General features: G+C 39.3%; 3 protein-coding genes across 4 annotated transcripts; 1 reads left to right on the top strand and 2 right to left on the bottom strand.

Annotated features, from left to right (window-relative positions):
- Positions 1-103: 103 nt before the first annotated feature.
- On the bottom strand, positions 104-3956 carry rtraf (RNA transcription, translation and transport factor). The gene is made up of 8 exons (XM_071463792.1): positions 3791-3956; positions 2958-3082; positions 2671-2770; positions 2186-2266; positions 1987-2075; positions 1227-1295; positions 1005-1053; positions 104-767 (listed from the first exon to the last, which is right to left on the bottom strand). The coding sequence occupies exons 1-8, from the start codon at positions 3849-3851 to the stop codon at positions 613-615; spliced, it is 729 nt and encodes a 242-aa protein (XP_071319893.1). The 5' UTR covers positions 3852-3956; the 3' UTR covers positions 104-612.
- Positions 3957-4411: 455 nt separating this feature from the next.
- sap18 (Sin3A-associated protein) lies at positions 4412-6780 on the bottom strand. The gene is made up of 4 exons (XM_071463793.1): positions 6590-6780; positions 5126-5235; positions 4834-4956; positions 4412-4718 (listed from the first exon to the last, which is right to left on the bottom strand). The coding sequence occupies exons 1-4, from the start codon at positions 6659-6661 to the stop codon at positions 4562-4564; spliced, it is 462 nt and encodes a 153-aa protein (XP_071319894.1). The 5' UTR covers positions 6662-6780; the 3' UTR covers positions 4412-4561.
- Positions 6781-10274: 3494 nt separating this feature from the next.
- On the top strand, positions 10275-15140 carry LOC139609362 (gap junction beta-6 protein-like). 2 transcript variants are annotated; one of them, XM_071463789.1, is made up of 7 exons: positions 10275-10344; positions 10452-10500; positions 11206-11377; positions 12902-13054; positions 13796-13944; positions 14037-14243; positions 14446-15140. In XM_071463789.1, the coding sequence occupies exons 3-7, from the start codon at positions 11207-11209 to the stop codon at positions 14540-14542; spliced, it is 777 nt and encodes a 258-aa protein (XP_071319890.1). In that variant the 5' UTR covers positions 10275-10344; positions 10452-10500; position 11206; the 3' UTR covers positions 14543-15140. The 2 variants fall into 2 exon arrangements, with proteins under 2 accessions (XP_071319890.1, XP_071319891.1); XM_071463790.1 differs by having other exon boundaries at positions 14037-14272.
- The last annotated feature ends 6114 nt before the right edge of the window (positions 15141-21254 follow it).

Raw genomic sequence — 21254 nt, 5'->3', positions numbered from 1 at the left:
AAGCAGTATAGATAATGGATGAATGGATGTTGCTTTAAGATGTCTAACAGAGGAAATTCATCACCACACCACCACCACCACACAGGAAGCACAGGAACCAAACTCTGTTCAGCTGTATTTATAGATTTTTTCACACAGCGTTTGTAAATCATTTCAAAATAGCCTTTTCGTCCATCTGCACAAAAAACTCTTTTCTCTGGAAACAAAAGATACAAATAAAAGTCATAAGTTTGAATCTTTCAGAAGCTTCAGTGAGGTTTCTACTGAGGGAGAGATTATGGAGATGATCAGAAGGTTCAACAGTCTCTGGAGAAATGAATGAGTCGACATATTAGTGGATATGAGTATATCAATCCTAACTATGCAGCAGTTACTGCTTTGTGTGTTTTGGTGTCACCTCCTTGTTTCTGTACAAAAACAAAACAACGTTTGAAAAGCTTTTGCTCATATTTGCTTCATATTCCAAATCTGGTCTGTGATCTCACACAACAGAAAAACACACACTCATCTCTGGCCACCCAAAAAAAACCCCCCAAAAAACAGGCTTTTCTGTTCAAAATCAAATTAAAACTTTTGTGGTTCAGTCCCGCCCTTCCTCCCTCTTCCTCGCTCTCATCTGCCGACCTTGCCCAGCCTGTGGTCTGTCTTGGGGTCAGCTATGATGGCCTGAACGGCTACGATGGCCTCGTTGATCTTGGTCTGCAGCTCCCTCAGCTCCTCGATGTGCAGCAGTCGCAGGATCTGAGCTGCTTCATTCAGAGTTGCATCTGAGAAGAGATGAGAACATTTATTTTACTTTCCCGTAGATGATTAAGTTTTATTGTATACATGTGTGTTAACAACGCTCCACACCAAAGCACTGCGTGCTGATCACAGGGCTGCTGCCTGAGAGGTGACCATGCACTGATCTACCACCTCGTGTCAAAGTAATCAAACCAACCCTTCACAATCAATTTGTTCTTCCTGTACTTTTTATTTCATGATGTTGAAAAGGAAGCTCTCACCTCCAGTGTCGAAACCCAAGATGTGTTTGTCTAAAGCTACTGGAATACCCTGCAAGGAAGAAGAAATTATACATGACTGAGACGGCAGTCAAACCAAGAGACGCTCACATTATAAACAGGAGGAGCATTCTTTCTTCATTAAATCAAAAATGTTAAATATTGTGAACTGTATAAATACCAATGTGGATATCTAAATATTATTCTTCACACAGAGTATGTTACCTCTTTGTTTTGGCTGGCTTTAGTGATGGCTTCAGGTGAAAGTCTCTCTTGGATCAGAATACGAATGGCCTGGCAGGTCCACATGAAAACAAAGACAAATTAACATGACTAATTTCTTCAAGTCTTCAAGTTATAATCCTTAAAATGTCACAGAATAAAACCCTATTTGATGCTACTGATGGTCAGCAATTTTCCTGCAATAGCCTTTCATTGTATTTATATTCTGTAATATGGATAAGATTAGGGCCACATGAATTTTTTTTTCTAACTTTAACCTCAGAATTCTGAGATTACAGTCAGAATTAAAAAAAATAAAATAAAATTCACATGGCCCTTACCCTCTTCCATACTGTAATTAACTCTCTATGAGGTGGTTTTCTTCATAAGTGGCAGAGTCTGCATGTATTCCAGCTCTACTTGTAATTTGATCTCATAGACATTAGCCTCACTGTTTAATGTTCACTCTCCTTCTATCATTAACTGACTTCTTTACTCAAACAAAGATGAGTTTGTTTTGCTCTACTGTAAACATATACACCAGCTGTTCCTGTCTTTTACTTCTGACAAAGTAGCTGCTCATGAAGTGTTCGCTGTGGCATCACAGTAACCACATCAGCCGGGACTGAAATCTTAAGGGTCATAACTTTGTCATGGAGTTAATACGTATAATTAAAATTCATCATTTGAATACGTTTAGTAGAAATATAAGAGCAAATAATAAATATTTTAATACACAAACAGCGTATGTGTGCACTCTCACCTTGAGCATAACCAGGTAGTCGTCATGCCGCTGAATTTTGAGGATGTTGGCCAGGGCTGTCACTCCTGCTTTGAAATCTGGTGAATTACCTGAAAAACACAAACAAATGATGATTTCACAAAGTAGTGACAACATCAAACACTAAAGGAAAGAAGGAAAGAAGTTAGAAAGCGAGGTGCAAGGAAGCATTTCTGCTTACTGTCAAGGTTGACTAGAGGGTCAGCTGCTTTGTCACTGTTACTGGAGGCTGCCAGCGGCTGACAGATCTTATACTTCTCCACTGAGGAGAGACAAGAGAACAAACACATGATAAAACACGGTCCAAAACTATTTCCGTAAAATTTCTGAAAAGAACAATTTGATTGTGGAGCAAAAAAAAAAAAAAAAAGGACTTGTTAGCTGGTTTCACCGAGAAACATTATTCCTTTTATGATGTCTCCATCTACTGGTCTTCATCAGTACTCCGCCACTGTGGTACTGAAGCATGTATCACACAATAATTAAGAGCAGTGGTTTCCAACATTTTTGTCTTGAGAAACCTTAAAATGAAGCACTGTCTGCCTGCAGCCTTTTGTCCTCAGTTGCATACATCTGTGGGTTATGAACTTGTCAAACAAAAGGTGGTAATGTGCGTAATTTTAAAGGTCTGAGGAGGCCCAGCATGTTTCTGTTTAGTTTACTTACCATTATCTCCATATTCATAGCGTACAGCCAGGCCCAGTAACCAGTCTACAGCCTCCTGCCTCTCCTGAACTCCAAATGGGCAGTTGACATCCTGTAGATACTGCACAGAGGCAAAGGAAGCTCAAACACAACTCAGATGTAAGACAGTGCTGACATTTCCACAACACTAACATTGCTGTTCTCTGGTAGCAGCTTTATGGTATTTATTGTCTTTATTTTCTGTTACTCAAAGTCTGGCAAAGAAGTAGTGTTTCTGAGACTGTCTCGCAGGGTGCTGGTGGTCTCACCCTCTGGTAGGCTTTGGGCCACTCTGAGCTGGGGATGTTCCTCAGGTCGCCTCTGTCTTCTATCTTGTAGTGTCGAATCTTCTGGTCCTCCAGCCACACAATGCAGTTCCTGAACTGTGTCTCATCTGGAGGAAGAGCAGAGACAGGTGTACGTCTGTAGATCGCTGGACCAACTTTAACATGACAGCAGCCACGTATAGTAATCTGACGTCGTATAATGGAGGCAACTGACTAAATAAATGAATCAGATGACTATGTAAGAATATGAGGCTGCAGAGCAACATGTTAGCTTTAAGCCTGCTGACTCTCAGTAACGTCTGCTGAATCACTTAGCTTACGACATGACGAAAATAGTTTATAATGTATCGGGAGGGGGCGTAGCATTTAAATTCACTGCATTATCAGTGTTAAATTATTATCTACAGTCCGTGATGAGGCCGAAACCCGACAGAGAACATTCACATTAAAATGCCCCCTTGCACAATGTTACACGCTGTTTGCTAAAATGCTCATTTCAAGGCAAAAAAAGTGCAATAACTTGTCTGCTGGAATGAAATATTGAACACAACAGGCACAATGTGTTTATGGAGAGCGTTCGAATTAGTTACGCCGAATGAAAGTATTGAAAGTCTGCGTTTGTATTTACCTCGTGTTCTAACAAACATAAGTTTGTCGGCAAAAACATATCATAAACTACTATTTTACTATCGCAGTTTGGCGCTGCGTAGTCTCCTCATAGTAATAGGACTGTGCTACGTGCGGACACGTTAGCCGGCTCCACATTACACTCACTGGACCAATTCAGCGGCTCCTGGACGGGTTTTTTCTCTTACCTTTGCAGTCAAATCCATTGGGGTTGTGGTAATCTAGAGCTGTCAGTTTTCTCCGGAACATTTCAACGTGTGTTTCGGGTGCAAGCGACTGCTTTCTTCAGCTAGCAATTGGCTATCTTTGCTATTTTTTTTCTGCTAGCAGCCAGCATGTGGCACTGCGCGTGCGCCCCCCCCCCACAACTTCCTGTTATAACTATCAAAATAAAATTTTCATCAGGGACCAATCCATCAGTGACCCATGGAGCAGTATTAGTATCAGTTAGCCTTAATTTGACCTGTTACAAACAGCGTTTTTCTGACAGCTTGCTCGTCTCTCTCATATTTGCTACATGCTTTTTGTATCATTTCTACTACATCACATTCCTGCAACTGAATTACTTCAGCAGGCTAGTTTACAGGATTCCCAGAGCAGTTACAACTTACTTGCATTACAGTTGTTTCCACAAACCTTAAATTTTTATGACATCACTGAGGAGGACCAGAACTTTTGACTCCAAATATGTGATCAGGACCATCTGATAAAATGGTGAGTGTTTCCACATTATAACTGCAGTTTAATGTTAAGACAATTTAGACTCAGTAGCTACAACCGTCTCACAGTATGTCACACAGAGAAGCAAAGACTTTGAAAAAAACTGACAACTTTATTACACATCACATTTTATAAAATGAGGCGAAAACCATCCAAGATGATGCAAAAGAGAAAACAAAAACAAGAGTTAGGCGGGTTGCTTTATGCATGGATGTTGGTGTGTGTATGTGTGTGTATGTTCAGAATGGCCTCATGCGTGTGTTAAGGGGCGGGGCTCTGTTAGGTGGTGTGATCGCTATGTCCAGGTAGTCTCCAATCTGAAAGCGCTGAGATTGCAACGTCATGGAGTCATCTGCACCCTTTCTGCCGGACACAGTACTGCCAATGTCTTTCAACCTATGGGGGAGTGAGGGGGACATGTTTTAATACACTGTGCACACAAACTCAACAGCCCTGTTGGCAAGTGGCTTGTTCATGAGCCCAACCTGTGCCTTTTTAGTGTGATACCAACCTGTATGCTTTCCCTCTGGGGTCAGGGAAGACTATGGCAAAGCTAAAGTGAGTTCCCTTTTTCCTGGCCTCTGGATACACTTCCTTCACCAGGCTGGTCAGCTCCTTCAAGGTAGCATCCATCCTGAAGCACAGAGAGTCAGATAGAGGCTCCAGTGCCTATTTCTACATTCATATCAAACAGTACCTCTAAACACTGCTTTAAGAATCAACTTAAAACATCAACAAAGTTGTGGTTGACACATACTACAACAACAACAACAAAGAAAAGAGTGACGCATTCGCAACCTCACCATGTGTATATCTGCAGTTCACTGGAGGGAACGTTGCCACGAGCAAATTCATCTGCTCTGTGATGTCTGCCACTGTTGGTGGTGAATACTCGCAGCAGAAGAGGGCAGGTCTGTAGCATAAACAAGCAGCAAACACAAGGGTAGTAAGAAGAAATAAAGTGTGGAGAACATGTTTTGAAAATCGATCCTTTAAATCAGTGGTCCCCGAACTAAGGCCCACGGGCCGGATACGGCCTGCCTCCACATTTGGCCCGGCCCCCTGAACAATACCAGAGACACATTATGATTTTTTTTCAGTCTGGCCACACAAATCCTAGACTAGCCCCTGTCAAATAGAGCGGAATAATGGCGAAAAGGTTAGGTAAGAGAAAAATTGATTCAGAATGCAGGGTATTTAACCCGCAGTGGTCAAACGATTGTTTTTTTGTTCAATGCAAAGAAAAGGCTGTTTGTCTCATCTGTCAAGAGGCGGTGGCGGTATTCAAAGAATACAATCTGCGCCGACACTATGGATCCCGTCACAAAGAGTATGCTAACTTGCAAGGCCAAATGCGAGCAGACAAACTATTAATATTTGGTTATGTGTGGCTTTCTGGAAAACAATAAATGTTTACGTTTAGGCACCCCCAGAAGGGAAAAGTTATGTGGCCCTCACAGGAAAAAAGTTTGGGGACCCCTGCTTTAAATGATTCGGTTATGTGGTACTCAAACAATCAAAGGCTGTTACAAACAATAATTTCACATTTCAACAAACTACAATACTGATTTAAAAACATAAATCGAGTCTTGCATAGTATACTGTTGAGAAACGCTGTGTTCCAGGGGCTGGAGTTTTAGTTATTGTCAGTGTTAGAAATCTCAACAGGAGTTTTAACAGGGTTTTCTTTATGGGACTGAAACCAGTGGCTCTGCTTTCACTCGGCTCTCTGCGTGTCCAGCTTGACAGCTTTAAAACTGCCCTCTCACGGTCACTACAACTCTACGTTTGTTCTTGCCTGGGTCTGAATACGTGCCGAATTTACCTAAACATCGTTAAAGACTTTAAAAAAGTTGCATTTTTTTTTTTGTAGCTTCACTGATAATAACTACGGCGGAGAAAATGTTTAAACTGCATTTTCCTTCGGGGTTTCATCGATACCTTGCGAGACCGCCTCAAACTGAGCGAACAGTTCCGATTGTTGGTTGACGACGAGTTGACGATTCTGATTGGCTGGTTCGTTAGCAGCAGCACACCACAGATGCTACAGCAGGCTACTGTTTGTTCGATCTAACTTCTGATCATCTATTCTAATCTAATCAGCGTGACTAATAGGCTGCACTGGTGCTGGTCTACCAGCGTTGTAAAGTGTGACCGTGGAGCCTGAACGTAAATGCACCGGTCTCCAAACTGTTAGCTAGCGCTTGGAGCTAGCATCCAGGTTGTGTTGGAGCTCATGAGGTAAACAAGCTAAAGCAGGTTCCCACCTTTTCCCGATCGATCGGCTTCTCCGGCTCCTTCTTGATTTCTTCCTGTGTGATCCGCGATTCAAGCGCCATTGTTGTCTATCGCTGGTATTTCGGTGCACGTACGTCGCGACTTCCAACCACCTCGCTTGGATGTTTGATCGTAGCTGCTGCAGGCAGCGAAACACTAACGAGACAGAAAACGATACCGTTTCCGTTTCCGGTGTTCCGCTCCATGACTTCGCGACTTTATCGCCCCCTACTGCACCGGAGTGTTTCAGCATCGTTTTACACAATATTGATTAATATTTTAAGTGATTAGTAAATGATTCAGCAACTGATGGATGATTAATATAAATTATATTACAAATGATGCTACTACTCTCCCATACACATCACTAACAACCCCACATAACTCATAGAGTTTGCTAGTAGTGTGATTGAAATGCTATTAAATTATACTCTCTTTGATCTTCTGTTATTGACAGTGCTACTTTGGGAAAAGTAGTTCAAAATACTTTGTATAAAAACTTGTCTCAAATTAACAATGTACACATGATACGAAATTATAGCACTTGACAAATGCATTGTCTGGGCTGCCTTCACAACGGTCAGGACGAAAGAGAGAGAAGCAATTTACCATCTTAAAAAAACCCCATAAAATTCCTTTCTTTTAATGGCTCAAAATTGTTTGTAGTTTCAGTAGTTAACTATACAAAAAAGAAAAACAACAACAAAAAAAGGTTATTTAACTACTTTAATTACTATGCATGAATGAAAAAAAATGACCACCAAATCACCATATCTCTGTCCTGGTGCGTACTAATGGTGACTGTGGATTAAAAAAAAATTGAAAACAGCAGGAGCCCGTAGGTTGTACAGATTATTATGAGCCATAGTTACGTTTTGTTATTGAGCAACATTTGGCAGCCATAGTAATTATGACAAGAGCAAAGGGGAAAGTCCACTTTAGAAGGACTTAATTCAATTCCTATATGACTTTGACAAAGTTAACCACTTTATTTGCAACCATGACAACAAAGATCATCCAATGTTGAGAAGTGTTGTTAGTAGTTATTTTAACCCAAATCACCATCTTTCACTAAACCTAACCAAGCCAAGACTGTTATCATAGTCACCATAGCAGTGAAGGTAGGTACGCCACTGTGGGTACAGTCCACATGTTTATAATTGTAACCATGTCCTGACTTGAGTCCAAGTCTTAACTTTATACTGCTCTGATTATTATAGAGTGTTTATCCAGTGAAGAGATATTATCTTTGTTCGCAAGGAATATTGCTGAATATGAAACTATTTTAAACTACAGGACTTTCCTGGAAAAAAATGTCTGGTGTAATTTCTATTTTTTTTTTTTTTTTTTTTTTTTACTTTTTCAATGCTGTCTGGAAAGTGCAGTGCAGAAACATTACAGGTATTGTAAAGCACCAGAAGGAATCTGAATTTTGCAGAGAACATATTTAATGTTAGGCTATTGAATGGGAAACAAAAATCTGCAAGTTCCAGAAATCATCAAGACGTCTTGTAGCACTTTCATACAGTAGAGTGGCTGATCCAGGATCAGTCAGCCAAGTCCACCTACAGAACTGAGACCTGCTATTCAGTCACATGCTGCTCTCCCCCTCACTCATTACAGTGTGTGAGTGTAGTTTTCTGGGTAACATATATGTGAGCGTTGTACAGTGTATGTGTATGTGTATGTGTATATGTGTGTGTACGTGTGTGCACGTATCCTGACACTGGCCCCCTCTGTTCTCCTGCTGGCTGGCTGATCAGGGATCAGGAGCTACTCAAACAATTGGCTCTATTTTACCTCTCTCTCTTTCTCCCTACTCATTCACTTTTGTGTGACCCCACGTCACCCTACCACCACCACCACCTCATCAGCATGGATGGCATGGACCCGCTTGATTTTTTTTTTTTTTTTTTTGCCCTGTTCTGACTGAAAGATCAAACAGTGGCTCTTTGAGTCTGGTGTTGACACTGATATCCATTCATTGATATGCATCAAGAATAAGAGTCGCTGTTATTTCCCCTAATGACTCCATTAGAATCACTAACGCCCTCTGTCTCTGACTCGACCACATGATGTTTTCTTGCCCAGATCATTGCTGCTCATTTTGCAGTATCATGTTAAAGCTGTGCTACAGAGGAGAAACTTAATACAAACCCTGCAATTCACCACCAGCAGCTTGCTTGCTTCATTATTTGCAAAACTAATGGAAATTTGTGATCAAGTGATAATTCTGAAAGAAGAGTCCAAAGACTTTTTCACTAACACGCTGCTGCATTGTTGTCTGCAAATCTTTAAATCCCCACCCCCAACACCCTAGCCAAAGCAGAGTATGCACAACACGTTACAGCCTCTTCAAAAGTTTGCATTTCAGTTCTGTGAGTAACCACAGTGTAAACTGAGGAAGTTGGTTTTTGCCCCCACACTTCCACAAACAGTGGGAAAAACTCATTGGTCATGGTCATTAGCAGCACACAGAGCTACACTGTCCTGCAGGCTGACTGCTGCCAAGTGATGATTTGCCTCTGAGAAGTCACCTGTGTCCAATTACAACCACAGATACACACACACACACACACACACACACACACACACACACACACACACACATTACACACTGCAATACAACTTTGTTCTTTCAGTGCTCTGACTTCCGCACTCCATGGGCACCCTGTCAGTACAATAGATGGTAACTGTTTGACAATGCTTTTTGTGTGTATCCAACATTAAAGCAAATTTATGTAACATTTGTTAACATCCACATACTGTTAAAAATTAATAGTGGCACCACAGCATCATTACAGGAGCACCCCACCTATTTTACATCTTGACTTAATTTGGAACAGAAAGCCTGGTTTAACAGAACTAAGTCCACATCCATGCTGGTGGCTCTGTGAGACAGATGGATCAACAGAGCTATTACAATAAATCTTGAAGGGGGCATGAATTTCTATAACAAGTAGCTGTTGAGAGACTGATGGAGCATCCCTAGAACCACGCTGCCTGCATGGCTATAAAAGTGTTTGAAGGGTTAGGAGGCAGGGAAGGTCTTATGAAAGACGTGCTGTACTGTAAGTATAGAAACCAGCACTTTTTAATTCCTTAATATGGGTTCACAAACCAAGTCATTAGTATGTTGGATATCTCAACCTGCGCTGCTTTGGTTCGGACTGTGGGTCCACACTCTTTATGGACACTAAATTTCTGGACGATTCCTTCAACACCCAAAATGAGTATATGCAAAGAACAGTGGTGGTCAACAGACAGTGAGTTGCACTGGGCAGGAGTAATTTTTAATTAGACTGTATTTTACAAGATGACAGCTCACTCCTTTACTCAACTACAGTAACTGGAGACAGAAATCATTTGTTGGACTGCTGATGGTCTTAACATCTGGATTTCAGTCTGGAAAAAAAACATGGGTGCTGCTCTGGAAATGTCACATCAATCAGGTGCTAAAAATATTTTTCACTGCTTCCATCATTGAAGGAAACTCTCTCGCAGTCCCACTCTATATTAGCAGTGGATTATCATTAGTGACTGTGCATTCAAATTAAATTAAAATCATCTAATTTTAACTGCTGTACTATTTATGTAGCCTCTTCTGCTAAAACATTGCCACAGCTTGACCCCCTGTAAGGTTTTATTTTGAAAGTCCTCACAGGAAGTCATCCTAATTTACTCTGGCTGACTTCACACTTGGAGGCGCATCTTTTATTTGATGTAAAGCAACCAGGGGCTGCAGGTTTGTGATTTGTGCATTGTATTAGATTCAACTCATTCATTTTATTTCATTTTAATTATGCCAGCAGTGATGTGATAGTGAGCTGTGTTTGTTTTCATGCTGGAAAGGACTATGTGGAGTATTTTCCTGCAAACAACCTGACTCTCCAGACACAAGGTGAGAAAACTACTTTTTTTTTTTTTTATTTAAAAAATCAGTAACTTCAGATTCTCGTTATCATCATCATCATCATATATCATTGCCACTATATTTGCAGCACTTTTGTGAAGTTTTTTATAAATTAAAACAACTGCTCTCATTTAATGTAATATACTTGTTCTACATATTGTAGTTCAGTTTAATGTATATAATTTCAATAATTGGTGAATAAACAAATCAATCAGTCACTGCATGTGAATGGTGAGGCTCAGTGAGGACTGTAGTAATGTGGGTTTGTACAGTGTGTTCAGTATGTTTTTAGTTGGGTGGGCTCAAGTTCAGTACAGTCCACAGTGGGCAGAGAGGTTCATCAGTTCACATGAATGTTGGCGCTGGGCCTTCTCTCCTCCTCCTCTCAGTTTCATTCCTTTTCATCCTCTTCCTCTGTCAAACTTCTCTTTTGTTTCATCGCCCGTCTCTGCTTTAATCTTTTGCCGCGACTTCCTTCTGAATTTCCCTCTGTGTCGCTGTCTGATGTGCAACTCAAAGGAACCAGAAAAACCTGCAACAAAATAATACCAATGCATACTGTATTCACTTTTCCCCTCCAGGTTTTTTCTCCCAGCAAACAGAAACTTGAACCAGCAACTTCCCAGTAAAAAGGCCACTGCTCTGATTTCCACATTATTATTCTCATTTTCATTTCTCCATCTGTTTCTCCAGGATGTCTTGGCCTGCTCTCTATGCTCAGCTGGTTGGGGCTAACCGTCACTCCACGAGCCTGGGTAAAGTCTGGCTCTCTGTGCTGTTTATTTTCCGGGTCATGGTGCTGGTAGTTGCTGCTGAGAGCGTCTGGGGAGATGAGCAGTCTGACTTCACCTGTAACACACTACAGGTAGGGCACCCGGTCAGCGATATCATTATGTTACATCATACATCCATTTTCATATCGTTTCACCTTGGAACCTATGGGATGTTAAAATTAGTCACTATTTAATAATTAATTCTTACACACAGTTCTTACAGAAATGTTGGCTAATAAATGCATTAAAGTGCTGCTATGCACCTTTGGAGAGATTAAATAACACAATCTTCCTGTTACAAACAAAAAAAAATGTTAAGCAATAAAATACATCCTTCAATACAATAAAAAGTTTTGTTGCTACAGCCTTGGTCTGGTGCGACCAGCAGCTAATGGTACTTAATTGCGCTAACTCATTCAGATTACTTAATTATCATATGATTAAAGCAACTAATTTAAGAAAATCCTGAATGTCCTGAGTGCCATTTACAACATGTAAATGTAAATATGAAACATTCTGCTGAGTAGCTCTTAACATGACCACCAGTTTTGATACAACTCTTCATATACTGTAACTGCGGAGGTTAAATTGGAACACTTTGAAAGTATTTTTGAAACATTCTGAAAAAACATTGTTATCGTATGTTTTTAAAAGCAGTAACACAGCTGACGCTCAACTACTTTACTGTTCTTGACCTTCATAAGTAGGGGAGACACCAGGAATGGTTGTAACAAAGGAATGGTTGTAACATTATCACTTTCACCAAGAAGGGATGATCTTAGAAAAATGTGACCAATTTCATGCATTACCACTTCCTTCCTGAACTTCCATGTGGAATTACATGGCTGCGTGAAGGGGTGCAGATTTTATGACCAAAACACTGATTTTCTGGTAAGAAAAAGCTATTTTTCGGACGGAGTTTATATTTTGAGTAGTTCTGATACTGATGAAGTTAGAATTATGAAACTCATATTAGATTAGAGAGAAGTCTCTTAGGTAAAATGTGAGGCATTTCATCATATCTAATTTCATACCACCATGCTAAACAATGGCGGATAGGGGTATGGTTGTGGCACCTTTCAAAACAGTGTTACAACTAACCCTGTAATGACAACTAAACACATTTTCTCTGTCCTACAACTTTTTTTCAGCATGCCAAAACTTAATACATAAATCTTAAAGTTTTAATAGCAGTGCTTTAAAAGTCAGTGTCAAGTTTTTTTGTTTTTTTAACAATAAAAATTCCTTGTATTTAACATCACTTAATGAATTCTGTGATGTAGTTGGAGGAGTTTGAAACATTGGTATTTGTAGTAGACAAACAATAGGCACTGAGACAAAAAGTATTACAACCATCTCTGGTCTCCCCTACTATACACTCATGATAAGAACTACAATAATGACAATGGTAGGGATGTCATTAGTAGGAAGGACTGACCATTAATAGGACATCCTGAAGCTACACCCAGAGTATCTCTGCCAGTACCAGAGGCACTGATCCACAGCTGATCTTTGACATCTGACTTCACCATGAACAAATAAAACAGAGATTCTAATCTTATAAATCATTTTACGCTCATTGTTGAACAATCTGTATATCCATCTCTGTTTTTCAGCCTGGCTGTGAAAATGTCTGCTACGATCAGTTCTTTCCAGTCTCCCACATCCGTCTCTGGTGTCTTCAGCTTGTCTTTGTCTCCACACCAACCCTCCTGGTTGCAATGTATGTGGGCTATCGGAACCATAGGGACAAGAAGAGGCTGCTGCAGGTGTTTGTACTGTTCAACAGCGTCAATGCAAAAACCGCCCTGTTGGGAGGGAAACCCACTGTTTCATAAAATGTGATGTACCATCCCATGGCATGTCATGTCTTTTTCTGGTTGTATCTTGTCTGTTTTCAATGTGTCATGTCATGTGATGGCGTGAGTGGTGTCGAGTCATCATGTTATATGTTGTGTTGATTCACATCATGTCATGTCTTACCTTGTCATGTCTTCTCTCATTTTATCGTCCCATGCTGTGTCCTGTCCTGTCCTGTCCTGTGACACTATTTCATGTGGTAGCTTGGCTGTCGTGTGTGTTCTCTTGTTGTGCCATGCTGTTGTAATGTCATATTTTGTCACATCTTTTCTGGTTGTGTCTTGTTTTACTCTAGCTTTTCTTGTTTTGTTTGGTCTTTCAAGCTGTGTCTTGTGTTGTTGTATCTTGTCTTCTCTTGTCACAATGTCACGTCTCGTCTCTTCTTGTCTTATCCCGTCTTGTGTTGTGTTTTATCTTGTCACCTTATGTCTTGTCACGACATGTCATATTTTGTCTTGCGTCATATCATGTCTTCTTTTATCTCGTCATGTGATGGTATGTCTTATTGTGTTGTGTCATGTTATGTGTTTTATTGTCTTGTTTTATTGTGCATTAGCTGGTCATGTCTTCTCTTGTTTTGCTTGTGTCATGTCTTTTATGATTGTGTCTTGTCTTGTTTTAACTTCATGTCATGTCGTCCTGTGTGACAGGGTTCTGGTAGATCTGGTTTTCTCAGCAACAAAGGTCAGGAGGAAGAGTTAGACACTCTGAAGAAGCGGAGACTCCCAATAGCCGGCGCCCTCTGGTGGACATACGCGTGCAGCCTGGTGTTCAGGCTGCTGTTTGAGGGAGGCTTCATGTAAGACTCTGTGATTCTGATTTCCTGTAGGTCTGCTGATTTCCTGTAGGTCTGCTGATATAAACACACAGTGTGGGTCTTTGTCTCTTCAGGTATGCCCTGTATGTGGTGTACGATGGTTTCCAGATGCCACGGCTGGTGCAGTGTGACCAGTGGCCGTGTCCTAACCTGGTGGACTGTTTCATCTCACGCCCCACTGAAAAAACCATCTTCACTGTTTTCATGGCCACCGCCTCATCCATCTGCATGGTCCTCAACATGGCTGAACTTGCCTATCTTGTTGCCAAGGCTGTGACTAGGTAGAAGTATTAATCAGTCAGACAGGCAGGTGATTAATCAACTGATTCATTTATCAATTATTTCCACATGTCTATGAGTCTGATCAGCTCATGTAAGATAAATGTGTTAAGGCCTGTCAAGATTTAATGTCCTTCATTCTTCATCTGTTGTTATCAAAATGCAGAAAATCTTTAACTCCACGTGCACCCTCCTTTTTTCCAGGGGCCTCAGTGGTCAGAGGGAGAGGAGGTCATGCAGCAAATCCAGCAGAGAGAGGATGCAGAATAAGACAAACCAGAAGTTACTTGTCTCAACCTGAGGACACAGGAACAAGGTGGATGATACATGCAGGAGAAAGACATTGATTCCACAGACTTAAAACACTTAAAGGCTGCATAATTACATGTGGTGCACATGTGAATGACCCAACTGTGTAAATACAGCAAAAAGTAGACATTTACTATGATACCTGAATTGTTCGAATGTAACATTTAACGGGTAGAGTGGATGACAACAACTCAAAAATGTATTTTTACACAATGCTGTTTGAGATGATATGTTTTTGATTGTAACTTTCATTAGTATAGTTGTATAACAGGATATGTAGTTACACAGACAATATATTCTAATGTAATGGGACAAATAGACAAATACGGATCATGTATTTAACTTCATGGTACTGTAGGATTTAGGGCTATCGTGCCATCTATTGGGGAGCAAGGAAACAGCATGAGGAAAAAATGTGAGCCCTCATTCGCAGCTACACATATACAATGTCTGCACCTACAGTAGGTACACACACATACAGAAAAGTTGTCACTGAATAATAATGAGTCACTGAATAACAATTCACTAAATATAAATGCACTCCCAATCTCTCACTTTACTTACACAAATAAAGTTTCATCTTATATTAATTTTGTGTTAATGGTTTAATTAAAGATTCCCACCATATTAATAATGCTCTTGTCCGGGAAAGCTGACACAAACAGACATCACAGAGAAACACATATATATATGAAGATATATTCAGCAACGGCACACTTTACAAAGGATTTCTGGGTCAGAATAAGGACAGGTTCCTGTATATGAAAGAATATGACCAAAATATTTCCTGAAGTGAGGAATGTATATTTATTTTATAAATGCATTAATGAAAGGATGAGGAGGAAACACTGCTGCCCTTGCAAAGAAAGACCAAATCATATGTTTCAATTCGTGTTTCTGTGTTTGATGGTTTAGATACATGTTTGGAACTAGGCTTAATGTTTTAGTAATTTACAGTGCCGATGCTGTGTCAAGATTAAAACTGCAAAAATTGTCAAATGGACTGGAATGAACAAGTCAACAAATGTATTTCCATTTACAGTAGATGCTTCAAGTGAGCAGCTGTATGTACTGTAGCCTACTGTATGTACTCTGTTGACCTCTACTGGTGACCAGCAGTAACTGCAACGGTGTAGACAGGTCCATGAGCCCCCCCCCCCCTCCAGAGACAGTCACAAACACATAACAGTTACAAAAATGTTTGGCATCACCTGATATCAAACAACTGTGGTGACATGTTTAATCCCTTTTATACCTAGTAGTTTGGAACTATAAGTCAACACTGCTCTTTAAAAGTGCCTTTCAATAGTTTGTGGTTTTACTTCTTTGAACTCGGTGGCCCATTTGTTTAGAAATAAAATTATTCAGACATGCAAATATTTATGTTATTGGCTTATATCTGTATTTTGTTTAAAACATTTCATCATTTTGATTTCTACGTACATCTCTACAATAAATATATGGCTACTATTAAATATCAATTATTCCTAATACTAATACCATCGACTACTGCTAGCCTACTACAACTGCTAACTTATTGCCACTACTAGCCAATTACTATATCAGTAATAACAATAGCCTAGTAACAAAAACAACAACAACAACAACAACCATAATAATAATAATAATAATAATAATAAAAATGATAGTTTTTATCATTTAACAAAATAGGAAATGTTTTTCTTGTCTTAAACTGTTCAAACTTGGCTACTCAGGAATATGAGAGAGTGGGGTAGCCCCTACCCACACACACACACACACACACACACAAACACGTAAACCCCCCCCCCTTGTGCGCCCCACGCACGGGGACACTACTGTGTGACAGCGGCGGATGGCCTTGGCCACGCGGGACGCAGCCGCTGCGCTTCGCCTTCGCGGGACAGCTTCCACGCGCTTTTTTTTTTAGACCTACACTCGCCTCACGTCTTTTTTTTTTTTTTTTTTTTTTTTTTTAACTCTCTCTCTCTCGCTGTAACTCTCAGTCGTTCTCTCTCCGTGTGTCCCCCCCCCCCCCCCCCCCTCCCCCCTCTCCCCCTCCCTCCTCTCCCACTAACCTCTCCGACTCGAGCCCACCCGTGGGAGTAAGAGGCAGAAGAAGAAGGAAGGAAGTGAGAGAAGAAGCGCGCCGGCCGGAGGGAGACGTGTTCCAGAGGAGCGCGGTAAGCAGGTGGAGGCTGGAGTGATGGGAGTCCGCCGAGGTGGGAGGGAGGAGGAGGGATTATCATCCTTCCACCTGCTGGATTATCAGCAGCCTCTCATGCTGCGTTCACTTCCCTGTGGGAAAGACGGCAGACAGGAAGCCACTAATATTTCATAAAGTAAATTTCTTAAAAAAAAAAAACTGAACATAGAATATTTGACATTAATACAGTGTTGAGATTTTAGACTTTTTTGATATTACAATCAGTATCATTAAAAACATATCAAACAGAGTCCTTCACAATAATTTAAACCTCTGTTGGCCTTAATAGCCTGTCTCCCCATTGCTAGTCACCGTATTGATATAGGCCTACATGAAGTGTACAAGCGAAACTTTCTGGTAACTTATTTTACATTTAAACATGCTACACCAGTAAAATTAGTTATTGTTTAAAAAAATGACAATGCTGCATTCATCACAAAAAATTGTGTATTTTGAATTTGTAGGCAGCTTACTTTAAACCAGTGTTCCTAATGGGTGATTAATGTTGTTTTGGCAGACCAAAACAATATTCAGACTTTCTGCACATTACCTGGTGGGGCTACTATTTTTTATTAAATATATTATAGTTAATTCACGTTCCATTTGTTTTTAGTTATGGATTTTCTATATTGTTTCATCCAGCTGTAAAAAGAGGTAAACAAATGGATGTAATGTATTAATCCATTATTTTGTCATCACCAGACAGGAAATACAGATTTCAAAATGGAATACATAATGTTCGAAATAGACCTATTGTCATGCGTGTTTTGCCTTATTTGGATGTTTCACTGAGTTTGCCTGCATACATATTTATACACATGTATGCAACTGTCAGCGCAGTTTTCATAATATTGTGTACTTTTGCACACATGTATGCATCTATTTACATACACTTTATTAACATTTGCATACCTTTAGAAGTTGCTGCACATCTGACACGCCTTTATGTACCTCCACTCATTAATTCACTTTTATGTACATTTACCATTACACACCTTTTTGTATTTTTATGCAACTTTATGCACCCTAATACATACCTTTACACACGTTATGCACCTTTATGTACCTTCAGGCATTTTATACACTTTCATGAACAGTTGTATTAACCAAGATTACCTTGGTTAATATAACTGATTTATAGTTTTTGTGGGTGTGTGTTAAACTAAATTTCCCAGTTGATTAACTGGTAAGTGAACAGAATGGATTTTCATAAGAACATTGCCACTGTCTACATATCTTTAAAAAATTTTCAGGTGCAGACGGCAGGTCAAGAGTTAACTGTTTGGGCTGTTTTAGCACAAAGGCCTCTGATCCATCAAAAGCACACGCCGGGCAGGAAAATGTCCATCTGGCAGCTTCTCTATTGTCTGTGGTGACAGATGGTATTTCATCACGTCAACACATCATGTATATGTACACATGCCACTGTCACGGTAGATTGGAGCATCAGTAGGCTGTTGGTAGATCTTTTCATTTGTTAGCTGAGAATATGATTCTCTCTTTGCTCGGGATTTTGGAAAAGTTACATAATCTGTGTCAACTCAACTCTAGCAGAGATGCTATGACAAAATTTAAGGCGGTGGATTTTGAATCTTTTACTGTATCAAAGGGGTAATGTAACAGAACACAACTTCATTATACTTCTTTGATATTTGCCATATAGAAACTTTCAGTTTATCTGTGGTACTCTATCATGGATTTTAGAATATTCTTGTATTTCATGGAATTTTACGTGTTGGCATTATTATTGTACTCCTAAAGGGAGATAGTGTTTTCTATTAATCTGTCTTAATCTTCGTTTTTAAAATGTGTTTTTCAGACTGATGATTTACTTCTCGAGAAGGCGAAGCAGATTCAGGTCTTGGGTTTACAGCCAATATTAGAAGTAAACTAAGTTGTCAGTGACTTCTGTTCACTTGTGACAGTTTGGTGGCTCAGACATACAGGAGAAATGTATGCTACTGTAACTTTGAGTGCGTGAATGTGTGTGTGTGTGTGTGTGCGTGTGTGTGTGTGTGTGTGTATCAGTCGATCCCAGGCAAACATTTGCCCTCCTCAGCATTCCTGGGATGTGATGAGTCCAGCATTCAACAGGGACAACCTGTTATCCACTCATTCACTTCCCACAGATGGCCAGCCATTGTCTACTAGCCAGCCAGCCCTGCAGCACAGACACAGACACACACAGACACACAGACACACACACACTCTACACATTTGCAGAGTAACATAGAGATGCATGCGACTGAGATGTATGCAGTTTTATTTTGTCTTTAAACTTATGTTTTTCTGAAATCTGAAAACTAAACAATCTAAAAGTTTCTTTTAATTGTTATTAATGTAATTAAGACCTTATTGGTATCAGTATATATGTCTGTTTATTAGTCCCACAACAATGTGGAACACAAATGCCAAAATCTGTTTAGGAACAGTGTCTCCCTTGCTATTTCTCCACCAGAGAGTTCTGACAAGTTTATTTTTAACTCTAAAATATCAACATATTGTGGTGACAGTTCCTCTAAAGAATGTGCAGAACTTTTGTCTCTCAGTTTTGCCAGTGAGAATAATTAGTCAAACACTCGACACGTGTCTGCCCTCAATCCTGTCTTTTCTTTCAGCACTCTCAAATGAGAGTCCTGGATTCCTATATGACAAAAATTACTATCAGCAGATATGTCAGTATTGGATGTTGGATTGTATAATCAGCGTTTTTTATATTATCAATGGTTCACATAACTACTTACATGTTATTTTAGCGTCTTTCAGCTGTTTTGGTTCTTTTTGTTCTCCTCAGTGTCATTTTCAGATGTTGTCTTGTTTCAAAATTAATAGTAATTATGATTATAATTAATAATAAATAGTTAGTTGCTAATTAAACAGATATTTCCCCCAGGAGAGGAATATTGGACTTAATGTTTATATCTACTTTTATCTACGTTTTCTACTGATAATATCTCGTTATCTCCAGATAGCAAGCTTTATTATCTTGAGATAATGGGATAAAAAAGTATTTGCGAGTATGGCCTTTCTTCCTATACCATGAGATATAATATAAATATTGTATATTGGAATGATGTTGCTGGGGGGAATTCATGCCTTTGAGCTAAATGAAGATTATGATGAGCATGCAGTTTTGGATTTTAATATCTATAGTATATAATAAACTAATGTGAGGAATTTCGCATGAAGAATTACAAAGAATTTAAAAGAACACTTAAAATCTGTGACCATGTAATTGACTACTGGATACTTCCTATGTGTCATCTTCCTTAGAAAAGCTATACAACCTTATTTTATTCTTCTAATCTACATTTAGTGATGCATGAATGCAAGCAGATTTTAGTATTGCTGAGTCTTTATGTTAGTAGGCCTATAGCCACTAAACACAAATCTGGTTTGGTTTGGTTGTACTGTATGATAACTTCTCTCCATACTATGACCACATCTGGTTTATTTCATCAGGTTATTTTAGTGGCTTAAAAAAGAAGAGCTTCATTGATAAGAAACAGTGAAAAAGGACTTTGTGTAATTTATGACCTATAATGTTGACCAGAGCATTTTGTCTCTCCTTTTCAGATATTGTTTTTCGTCTGATCTCTGGTCGATGGATTTATCACTGACAATACAACAATATTTTAGTAAGTCTGCTTTGCCTCTCTTTTTGTTGTCTGCTCTGACCTGTGTATGTCTTTCACTATTGTCAGTTCTAAACCCACAGCGTTGACTTGTTGAGACTTATGAAACTGTAAGTTTTGATGTCAGTTTTGATAGAGTATATAATAATGCTTACATATAAACAATATGTAAGCATTATACATATGTAATATGTAAACATTATATGTAACATTACATGAAACCTATGTATATATGTAAACATTATACATGAACAATTTTATATATTCACATGTATGTCAAACCCATACAAATATGTAAGTCTATGTATGGACATATTGTAAATATATGTTACATAAATATATATCCATCCTAAAGCCTATCAATATTTGTTGATATTATAAACAGTGGGGTCCAAAAGTCTAAGACCACTTTACCCGAATGGGAAGATAGACATGTTTAAAATTAATGAGAAATTAATGAGAGAAAAAATATAGAAGGATTTTATATGTATGTTGTTTTAATCAACTTGAATGTATAAATATTATTTATTAAATGTTGTTGACATATGGTCACAACATGTTAGAACACCACTCTTGATATAGGTGACATATATGTCATATATTACATTTCTGTATGGGATGGTTCTAGAATTACCCCTACTGCTGCAAATATGCATTAATCCAGTGCTGAAAACAGCTCCAAATAGATGCACTATTTCTTTTAAGTAACATTTGCTCATAATGTCCAAGTATTTTAATAAAGTAGCAGGGCGATCTAGTTTTGGTGTCTTTGCGGAATTTGTCTGACAGTCACTTCTGCTCCCTTGTCTCTCCCTACAGCGTTTTCCCGTGTCGTTCACCACAGACTCTTGTTTCTCTCTCTAGGCTAGAAAATCGAGTGAAGC

This window comes from Trachinotus anak, unplaced genomic scaffold (assembly GCF_046630095.1).
Source record: "Trachinotus anak isolate AG129_WGS33_773 ecotype Australia unplaced genomic scaffold, CSIRO_AGI_Tana_v1 ptg000026l, whole genome shotgun sequence".
NCBI lineage: Eukaryota > Metazoa > Chordata > Actinopteri > Carangiformes > Carangidae > Trachinotus > Trachinotus anak.
This window is presented reverse-complemented; position numbering and strand designations above follow the sequence as displayed.